This window comes from Prunus dulcis, chromosome 5, assembly GCF_902201215.1.
Source record: "Prunus dulcis chromosome 5, ALMONDv2, whole genome shotgun sequence".
Classification (NCBI taxonomy): Eukaryota; Viridiplantae; Streptophyta; class Magnoliopsida; order Rosales; family Rosaceae; genus Prunus; species Prunus dulcis.
Window position 1 is genome coordinate 4,777,710 of NC_047654.1, and position 11,196 is coordinate 4,788,905.

At 33.7% G+C, this 11,196-nt stretch overlaps 2 protein-coding genes across 2 annotated transcripts; one reads left to right on the forward strand and one right to left on the reverse strand.

Moving 5' to 3' along the window:
- The first annotated feature begins 642 nt into the window (after positions 1-642).
- LOC117627507 (haloacid dehalogenase-like hydrolase domain-containing protein Sgpp) lies at positions 643-3,889 on the forward strand. Its single transcript, XM_034359626.1, has 5 exons — positions 643-856; positions 2,470-2,584; positions 2,900-3,051; positions 3,127-3,388; positions 3,479-3,889. Exons 1-5 carry the CDS (start codon positions 822-824, stop codon positions 3,674-3,676), a joined length of 762 nt encoding a protein of 253 aa, XP_034215517.1. The 5' UTR covers positions 643-821; the 3' UTR covers positions 3,677-3,889.
- Positions 3,890-6,694: 2,805 nt separating this feature from the next.
- On the reverse strand, positions 6,695-8,836 carry LOC117628853 (adenylate isopentenyltransferase 5, chloroplastic-like). The gene is made up of 2 exons (XM_034361392.1): positions 8,730-8,836; positions 6,695-7,575 (listed from the first exon to the last, which is right to left on the reverse strand). The coding sequence occupies exon 2, from the start codon at positions 7,538-7,540 to the stop codon at positions 6,695-6,697; it is 846 nt and encodes a 281-aa protein (XP_034217283.1). The 5' UTR covers positions 7,541-7,575; positions 8,730-8,836.
- Between the last annotated feature and the right edge of the window lie 2,360 nt (positions 8,837-11,196).

Here is an 11,196-nt window from a genome sequence, read left to right on the forward strand (position 1 = left end):
TCTGGGTCAGGGGCATGAATTGGTTAGAATCTTGGAATTTATTCTAATTTCCATTTGCATTAGTGTTAGTAAATTTTGACTTTACCTCAAGTTACTTCATAAGGAAAAAAGATGGCGTTCTGGTGGATTTTTCAGGTTCATACATGATTTTTCGATGTTTTACAAACCGGTATTCAAAATCGAATAAACCCTACATATACACCCTTCTATTAGGAGACATGTTAATAGAAACATTAACTATTGACATGGAATGTAGGTGTCATTTTTTTTATCATTATTTATATATGAGTGAGACCATTGAAATCCGAACCTCTTCTAATTAGGAAGTGAAATACACTTAACCAAAACTATTTAGTACTTAAAAAAAAAATCTTATTGTGCAATATGAAATGTTTATCGTATTTTGTGTTTGAGTCCCTGCTCCACCAATATGGCATGTATCAATAAGAAAGAAAAGTAAAAGTAGACGAAAATGGGGAGTTTAGTAATATCATCCAAGCTATGAGGGGGGATTTTGCAATTTGGTCATAGTACGAATACTAAATTATATATATAATAATATATAATAATAAAAAAGAGAAAAAAAAAAAGGGCCAAAAGAGTTGAAATTTGTTGGAGAAAGAAAGCAACTAGCATATTTTCATTTGCTGAATTGATTCCGACGGTAGATTCCCCTGTCTCTCTCTCATTCCCCTTCATATTTATTTAACTTCACCGTCTTCCTCTCATCACTCTGCTCTCGAATTCCCTTCGCGTTAATTGAAAGCCAGATTTCGCAGAGAAGGCTCTTGAAATATCCTCCACAACCTATCCATCACACTATGACAGCTTCTTCTGGTGAAAACTCTGTGGACAGGTACCTTCCTGTCGCGTTTTGTGCTTTCTTTGATCTTTCTTGCTTACATTGACTGAAAACTTGATCTGGGTAGCTCTGAGATTTACAAATCTGTTTTCCTTTCAATGGCATTCACGTACATACTGCTATCGGTAACTGAAAACGCTTGTTCTATCATATTGCATTCTATATTTTAAAATTTTGCAATTTTTTCTAGGTGGGTCAATATTTTTTAATTGGTAATGTCTTTGTTTATTTATTTATTTTTGTTATCAATATTTTGCTACTGTTGATTGTTGATTATCTTTCTAATGAGTTATTTGAAATTTCCATTGATCTGGGTGTTTAGTGTTGATGTTTTGATTTTCAATGCAAGTTCATATTTTACTGCCTCTGCCTGTGAGTATGTCATTTTACTATATTCTTGGTAACATAATTGTTCTGCAAATCTTAACGTTTTCTGATATATTTGGTTTTTGTTAGTTAATAGTTTCGGATCGAATTTGATCTGATACTGTCAAGCTCATGTGTAAACCACCAGTGGTGGCCAAATTTACAGGCAGCAAACATGATTTACCTTCTTTTAATTCATGTTTTGGGTTGATCTATAATGGCAAAGTACATGGAAAAAATTGTTATTTTTGGAAAATAATAGAAAATATCAAAATAGTAGGGTAAAATGTAGAAGGCTGCAGATCATATTGACACATACAACCAAGTCATTCTGTTGTATTTTCCCTTCCTTGAGTACAAAACAAAAATAAAAATAAAAATAATTCGTAAATGAATGTGAGTAAACCATCGTCATCACCCTTGCCTTTTTCTCAATCACAGAGTACATTCATGAGCTATGCAGAGCCAAATTGTTAAGGATGTTGAATAGATAATTTTAATGTGAAGTGGAATGTTGAGTTATTTTCTATTGTCCTATTCAGTAGTTTTAGCTGTAACAGGTCTATTTCCGTAATCATACAGACACACACAGAGACATATATTCTGCATATTTTCACTTCCATGTCATTGTTCTCTCCTCTAATTGTTAATTTTGCATAGATTGTACCTGCTTTTTATGCGTTTTACCCTTTCTTATTATGCCTTTGTTTCTCTGGCATGATTTGGCTTGCACAGCCAATTATGGTTCTTTCTATCCAAACCGCTGAAGTTGCCATTGTCTTTTAGGTCCATTTTGATCTACTGTCAACTTTAGCGTTAATACTGAATCATTAAGTCAGATAGCCTGCTGATGTTTTTGCCAAAAGAAAACATGTTAAAAGACTATAGCTTACCGGATCAAAACAATAAATATTATGAAAATAAGAATTCTATTATCTCTTTACTCCATATATGGAGACAGTAGAGACTTTTATTTTCACAGAAAGTAGGTAATGTCGACTAACCTAACTCAACCAGGCATTGTTACACTGAAGAAATTGCTCTGCGCGACATTTATTTTTGTATAGCTGTGAGAATTTTCGTGTGTAAATTAGTGTTTTGCTCATTATATTCTACAGAAAACAGAAGGGATTACATTTGTATTTTTTGGTTTCATTTTTTTATTGCACTAATGCCTTATTACCTTTTCTTTTCTTTTTTTTTTCTTTTTTTTTTTTTCTGTGATGTGTTTGTGGAACCAGCAAAAGTTCACTCTCTGGACTTGCCCCACTTGAAGCAGTACTATTTGATATTGATGGAACTCTGTGTGATTCAGATCCCATTCATTTCTATGCCTTCCGCGAAATGCTTCCAGAGGTAAAGTGATTGTTTTGTTTCCTACTATTCTGTCATTAGGAAAATATGTAGGATTTATCTGGTCATAATTTGACCTATTTTTAGCTATGTTATCACACCATAAAAATTGCAGAGGCTTCAACCGCTTAATGAAAGTGCTCATTCTTTTTATAAAATTTATAACTCTGAACTGTAATTATACATACAATGAAAAGGTGAACTGTAATCATATTTACAATGAAAAGGTGCATGAAGGAAGCTTGTAATTTAGTATGAATTTAAAGAATCTCTGACCTGTGAAGGTTGATGATTAACTGAATTGCGGAAAATTAACAGATAGGTTTCAATGGGGGTGTTCCAATCACTGAGGAGTACTATATTGAGAATTTTGCTGGGAAGCATAATGATGATGTTGCTAGGATACTCTTTCCTGATGACTTCGAAAGAGGCTTAAAGTTCACTGAGGACAAGGAAGCCATGTTTCGTAGGTAAGAGCTTCAACTTCTCTAGACTTGGAATTCCCTTCTGGTTCCCACCTTATATCATTTCTCCGATGGAAACAGATTGGCAACAGAACAATTGAAGCCTGTGAATGGCATTTATAAAGTGAAGAAATGGGTTGAAGATCGTGGGCTGAAGCGGGCTGCCGTTACTAATGCTCCCAGACCAAATGCTGAGCTAATGCTCACAATACTTGGCCTCACAGATTTTTTTCAAGCTCTTATTATTGGGAATGAGTGCAAGCATGCCAAGCCACACCCAGAGCCCTACTTGAAGGCTCTTGAAATACTCAACGTATCAAAAGATCACACTTTTGTGTTTGAGGTCTGCCTCTTCTCATGTCATGTTTTGAGAAAAAATCATTTACTGGAACTTTGGGAACTTATTTTCTGTTCTTGTTTTTTGCTTTGCTAGGATTCTGTCTCTGGGATTAAAGCTGGAGTTGCAGCCGGTATGCCAGTTATTGGTTTAACCACCGGAAATCCAGAACACATACTAATTGAAGCAAAACCGACCTTTCTCATAAAGGATTACAATGATTCAAAATTGTGGGCAGCATTAGAAGAGCTTGATAAGAAGAGTGGTAGCAGTAGCGCTACAAGTGGAGCTTAAAACATCTATTATCTCAATCAAATGATTAGGAAATTAAGCTTATACTAAAGCAAATGATTTGCAAATGCAGTTCTAAACTCAAAGGAATACTTTAAATAATTCTGTCGCAGGGGTATATTTTGGTCCACCTATAGCTGCTAATTGTGGGAGTGTATAATTTCACTGCTCAATCAATGAATAAATTTGATTATGAAAATGAAGTGTTCTGTTTCACAGTAAGAAAGTGAACGGCAAAGACATTGATCTGGTTAGAGGCTGGAGCATTCGAGATTTTATGGGACCTAACATTAGAATGATTTCTTTCAGATAATAAGCTTTGTGCCTTTGGGAATTATATCATGTCCAGCACTTTTGGCTTTGTTTACAATTTCAATGAAGTTTTGAAAGGGAGATTAACAAAACATTTCTTAGTTAGGCCCTTAAGTTTTGTTCTTTTTTGGAAATTATTTTACCATCTCTCAGTATTTTCTTTGGATTGAAAAAAAGAAGAAGAAAGAATTCATGGTCCCGCCCTAGCTATGGACTGTGGCTTCATGGCAAATGGCCATAACATCTCCGTTTGATGACCAGTATACAAATTCACACATCCACGAAGTATATATGCAAAATGCATAAATGACATGATAGTAAACTTAATATCACTAAATATTTAGGTCGTCCACTATTTGGTTGACGTCTCCAAGATTTAAAACATTATAACCTTTCAGTCTTTTGGATGTTTCGTGGAAGATGAAAGTTAAGCAGATCATGACTGACAAAATCCTAACAGAGAATTCAGATCCTAGAATGTAATGTCACATCATTAACGATATCATTTTCATGATATACATGATTTACATATATTATAATTATTGTTATTTAATTTAGGTATTAAAACAAAAACAAAAAACAAAACAAAAACAAAACTTGCGCAAAACAAACAATTTTTGTAATTGAAACTGTGTGCTTAAACATACAGTAGTCTTCCCTTGTGTAGGACAACTAACCTTGAAACCCACTTCAAAATTGGTGAAGGCTAACTTAAAAGTTCGTAGTTTGGGCCAAACTGGTGACAACAAAGCTCATTTATTTTTTGATGGAAGGCCAGACAAATAATTGGGCTGAAATTTCTTTGAATGATCACCTAGTACATGCCGAATCTCGTTACTGCTTTGTGTTGCTCGTGCTTCTTTATTTTACAGTTTGGTTTATTATTTTATTGAGGTATTTATATTAACACCCCCGAAGGTTTTGGTGTTTTCATAAAATCCTTTGAGGTTTCAAAAACTTACATGAACACCCCATGAGATTTCAGTTTACTTGATATTAACTAACGTTGTCATTTGAAGAATATTTTTATATAAAATCATCAATCTTTGGACGAAAAATCAATCGAAATGGGTTTTGTGAAAATACTTAAAGACCTAAGGGGGTATTTGTGTAATTTTTAAAACCTCAAAAAATTTTATGAAAACACTGAAAACCTAAAGGAGTGTTAATGTAAATAACTCTATTTTATTTTACGCGAAACATATGAAAGCTTATTAATGTTCAATCCAATATCAAGTATCAATGCACTGCATGCACACATGGCTATTTTTATCATGGATAATTTTATATTGCATAAAAGCGAAATATATGAGCATTAAACAAGAATCTGATTGCCAACATTAATATATTGCATAAAAAAAACTTTTTTTGGTTCTTAATTTTTGAAGTTCATGATCTTGCCATTATTTATGAGAAATTAGAACACTGAACACAGCAAAACTTCCTTATAAATCTCATGGTATATAATGTGTGTAAACATTTCTATATCATCGTCAGGGGCAGAACCAAGTTAAAGGTTAACTTGGGCCGTAGCTCAGGGATGTTTTTGGATGGAAAAAAAAAAAATCAGACCCATATATTTGACTTGTTTAAAATATAGCCCAATATGTATTAATCTATTAAAATACAAAAAATTCAAATTCTCTAAGAATTTAGTTGCATGGAAATAATAAAAATACATAGTAAAGTAGGTATATTTTTAATTTCGTTGTTAACCACATTTTCATTTTGATAGTATCAGTTTTCTTGTTGAATTTAATATGTATTTGTTTTATGTTAAAATTAGTCAATGGAGTTATGAATTAGTGTGTTTTTATATGAATTAATATATACTTTTATTTCTAAAAGGCTATACAAAATGTAAGTACAAAAAAGAAATATATATTTTACCGTAAAGACTTTAGCTAGCCCACCTATTGAAAAATTCCTAGTTCGGCCCTTGATCATCGTATTCGACACTATTTTTTTTTCAACTTAATTAAGATAGCATCTCTATATATAAAGCAAAAGGCAGAGAATGGTGAAACATTCAAAATACCAGAAAATACCCTTGGTTAATCCAAACATTAATAATTAAAATTATTAATTAAATGAGGATAAATTAAAAGAAAAATAAGATAATGAATCCTATTTTTATGGAACATAACTACCCATTATCTTTTTTAATTCTAAAATAAATTTATTTATTTATATAAAAAAAAGCCTCTCGCAAGCGCAGAAAGGCTAATTTTTAGAATGTAATGGGGTTCTTTCGAGTAAACTGACATTTCAACAAAAAAAATAAAAAATTGTGGCATATAGAATGATTTTTTTTTTTTTTTTTTGGTCCAATGGCATATAGAATGATTAGGTGGATGAGATGAGCAATTACTAAAATATGGACTGAGCTGCTACTTAAAAATATAGAGTGGATGTGCTCTCAATCTCCACCCAAATTCGAATCCCAATACTCATAGTTTTGATTAAATTAAAATAAAAAATAGCTTGTATAAATTAAAACAAACAAAACAAAACAAAAGAAGAAAAAGCATTGCTAAAGCCGAAATTAATATTACCATATATGAAGTACTGGCTTAACCAATACGTTCCTCAAAATGATTAAAAAAAATTACACATAAAAAATAATATTTTCTATGTAGTAATTCGGTACGAGCAGGTCCTTGAATGCAAGCCAGAGAATCGGAAACCCTAATTTTCTGCTCCAACAATTTAGCCATCCATTTCCAAAAATTCACTCACAATGGAGAAGCTTGGCTTTAAAACCAAGTTTTCCCATGCAACCACAGCTTTCTTTCCACGGCTCTCGTGCACGGCAGTCACATCAATCCGATGGATATCCCATTTGGTCCTGAGACGTTCAATTTTCTGCACCTGGCTCTCAGCAAGTTTCAAAGTATTGTCCTTAGTTTTTTGAATCCCATCTTTGAACAGAAACTCCTTTCCGGCCTCATCTGCTGAATGATCCATTTCAGCCATGAAATATGCATGCATCTCAGGAGCTCCAATAGCCCGTCGAATGCCGCGCTCATAATCTGCCCCGGGACCAAACATTTCCCGGAGCTCATCCACAAGCCCAGCATCCACCATTTCATCCACTCTTTCAGAGACACGATTATAGAGCACAGGCAAAGACACATCAAGCCATATGAAGCAGCAATCATATTTATCTTGGAACCTGAGCGTTGGATCTTCGACAAGCGCCTCGATGTAAGTGTTGGATCCACCAGCAATGATCGGGACGCGGTTGCGCTTCGTGATCTCATCGAGGGCTTTGGGCACTTGAAGACAAAAGTCCTGCACCGTGAAATCAGCTTCCGGGTCTTGGATGGACCCTAGCAGGTGATGGAGGATGCCTCTTTGCTCGGGCTTTGTAGCTTTGTTGGTCACAATGTCAAGGCCTTTGTAGACTTGGATTTTGTCGGAGTTGATTATTTCACCGTTGTAACGAGTGGCAAAGTCTATGGAGAGTTTTGTTTTTCCACACCCGGTCGAGCCCAATACAAAAATAACCTTGGTCTTGTTGTGGAAAGGACCATTGGCATGCACAAATTCCATAGCTGCTGCTGACACCAAAGACCTACCTGCTTTTCCTAAAACGATAAAACAAAACAAACAAACAAAATTAGTACTTTTTACCTTGAAATGAAAGCAATGGATTTTTATTTGGGTCTGATCAAACATTGCCGAGCCCCTTAATGGATCGTGTGAGGAGCTATGATGCTGAATTTACAGCAGCAGCAAGTTTACGTTGTAGGAGTCCCTCCATGCAAACAGATAGTATTCAATGGCAACGACCTCCTGATGGATTCTACAAACTAAATGTTGACGGAGCTGTTAATGTGAAGGAAGGTTAGCGTGGTCTCAATCCTTGTCACAGAACTATATGCACTGAAAAATGGTTTATTGTTTGCACTGGATGCGTCTTTTCTGTCTTTGATTATAGAATCCGATTGTCTGAACGCAGTCCTCATGATTAATGGGGAGGAAGACTGTTTAGCTCCGGAAGGGGAATTGGTGGAGGAAATTTGAATGCTTTTGCAACAGAGGCCGCCAATTGTTATTGTTTGCTATATACCCCGCCAAGCTAATACAGTGGATCATAGAATTGCAAACTATGGTCTTCGTGAACGGGATCTTTCATACTGAATGGAGTTTGGGTCTGCCATGGCTTTTAGATTGTGTCCACAGTGATTGTATTTATCTTTAGTTTTAGTGTCGCATTCTAATTGACATTTGTGGTACTCTTTTTTACTGCAAAATTTTATCTCACGTATTTTTCTTCCGGAAGATTTTAACAAGGCAACTCTGCTGTTGTTCGTTTTATTGAGTTAATGAAATGACAATTTTTCAGGAAGAACAAAAAAAATGCTAGAAAGCCTATAAAAAAACAAAAACAAAAAAAAGGTGCCAATGCGCTAAAAAAAACTTTGATTGTTCACAAGGCCCAAAGAAATTTCAAAATTTTCGCTCTTTGCATCCATATAATACATTCCAAAATACCCTAATTCTGTGGTGGATGAGATCTGACATGACAAGCTTCAAAATTTTGATGAGCACAAGCAAGAAGGATACTTATAGCTCGAGTGGTAATAAGAAGAAGAAATATGCTTCGTATAAGTAAAATACATTCTCTCTCTTTCTCGTAGCCTAAAGATTGAATAAATCAAAACAGAATAATCAAGGAGCAAAAACAAAATAATAGTACACAAGTAGAAAATTGGAGTGTAAAAAACACCATACGTACCCAAAAATAATGGTGACTGGCTCTGTCAAAGTATAGCTCTACGTTATCAAACGTGAGCTCACCTTTGATCTTGTTTGTCCTTCAAACAGCGACAAGATTTTGTTTTGTGTTTTGTGTTGGTTTGCTCTAGAGCTCAGTGATAGTTCAGTAACGAGCACAAGACAACCCAATAAAATGTTCATATAAATCTCTATATTTATATGTGTATATTTGGCAATATAATACGTTAACTTTTTTCACAATTAAAACTAATTGGAAGCTTTGCTATAATAGAAAATCCAAAATTTAATATCAATACATTGTATTGTATACAGAAAAACATATCACGGGGATTGAGCATGAACTTGATTACAGAAACGCATGATGTATCCTTTATTTGTTCTTGGGACGTTGATATCTTGCATTGAATGGGTACAAACAGAAGAACCAAACCCAACAAATGCTTACAAATATATTTAGACATGTGTGTGTGTGTGTGTTTGTGATACGATTTTTGTCACCTTATTTGACACAAAACATATGGACCGTATCCAAGTTCTTTCATATAGATGATTATTCTTACCAAATATATCGACGAGCATACAAATTAATCTTATCAACCCAAGGAGAGCAAGAGCAACCATTTTTACCTAATAAGCGTTATTTCCTTGTACAATTTTGTGGTAGGTATGTGGGAAGAGTATACGGATAAGGTAATTCAGTTAGCAGTAGGGTTTCTTGCTCGTTTCGCTCGTTTCGCAACCGCGTCATCCACATAATTAATTTGCACATAAAAATATATTCTTATGTTAGATGTTTTCAATTGCGGAGATTAGAACCTAATCTCACTTAAGTGAACTCTCCTTTGATATAGTACTATTTCTTTGAAAAAAAATTAGACTAACAGCTAGTTGGTGATGTACCTCAATCGATGTTGTTAAAGAAAAACAAGTAAATAACCTTGAAATATTATAAGAAACGCCAAGGATAACATGGATGGGTAAAAATTGGATTTGTAATAAAAACTAAATGAATAATTTACGTTTACAAATACGTACATTATTTGTTTCCCCTACAACAATGTGAAGACCCATATTTTAAAACGATAAAAGAATATATATTAATATTACCTTTTGGATTAACTTGGATGATCCTATCTTCTTAAGATATTTACCATTTGAATAAACTTGGATAATCTTACAAAATGACTCAACTGTCATCAGGGCAGTATCCCAACGATAAGCAAACAAGAAGAGATTATAGAACGCAACTTTTTGCTTATCTCCTTCTATGGTGATGCTCTCTCAGTCTCTAGCTAGCTCTCTACTTTGTTGTATTTATACTTTGGATAAATGGATGATCTTGTCTTCTTAAAATATGTATCCTTTACATATATTTGAACGATCTTATCTTCTTAAGATATTTATTTTTTTCAATAAACTTGGATTTTCTTATCCTATCACTATAGCAACTATTAATAAGAGCATACCCTCCATGTTTCTGACATGAGGAATAAGAAAGAAAGTTAGAGACAGGAGGAGAAGAAAGAGGGCACTTGAGAATCTTGGTGTTTGGATGGTGGTGTTGTAGAGATTGATAGATGGGTTGTAGTGATTTATGTAATGTGTTATAAAAGTTATATCACAATAAATATGAAAACTATGAATTATCATGGATATGTTCTATTTATAAATATCTCTCTATTTCAAGTCAAACATGTCTATTTTGGCACAGTGTTTCACATTGTATATATTATTAGCAGAGCCGGCCCTGGCCCAAGGCCCAAAATTGTGGGGGGCACAAAAATATGGTTTTTTAGCCTATATATTTACATTTTTTTTAATTAAAAAACCCAAAACCGTTAAGCATCCTAGAAGGAAGTAGATATAATCATAATCATGGCAGTACCAAACCTCTTTGGGATTCTCTACGAAACTAAATATAAATTATATAACATAATATTTCAAAGAACAAAAATTAATGAAACTAAACATATGGAAACAAAGAGTTCTCAAAAAAAAAAAAACAAAAACAAACCAAACAAACGTTCTTATCTTAGACAAAAAAGAGACCTGGTAGTGGCAGCAACCCATATTGGAAAGCTTTAGCAATTTGAAGGTCTTTTCTTTGTGTCATTCTTTTTTTATAAATAGATGTATAATAGGAATTTTGTAAGAGACATCTTTGTTAACTTATTTTTCTTTTTATTTGATTTGGCAAAAAACTCAACAGAGATTCTTGTACTTCACAATTGGAAATTTGAAGTTTCGAGTTGAAGAAACAAAATGCTCAAAATCCAAATTTTATTAGTCTTTGTTCATTAGTTTTATTGTTATTGTTCGTGTTTTTATAAAAATTAAAAATTGTTACCTAATAAAATTAATTTGTTGATAAAAAAAATTGTAATTTTAGTTTTTAATTTGTTTAAAAGGGCACTCTCTAGAAATTTGCCCTGGGCCTTAGAAAACCCAGGACTGGCTCTGATTAT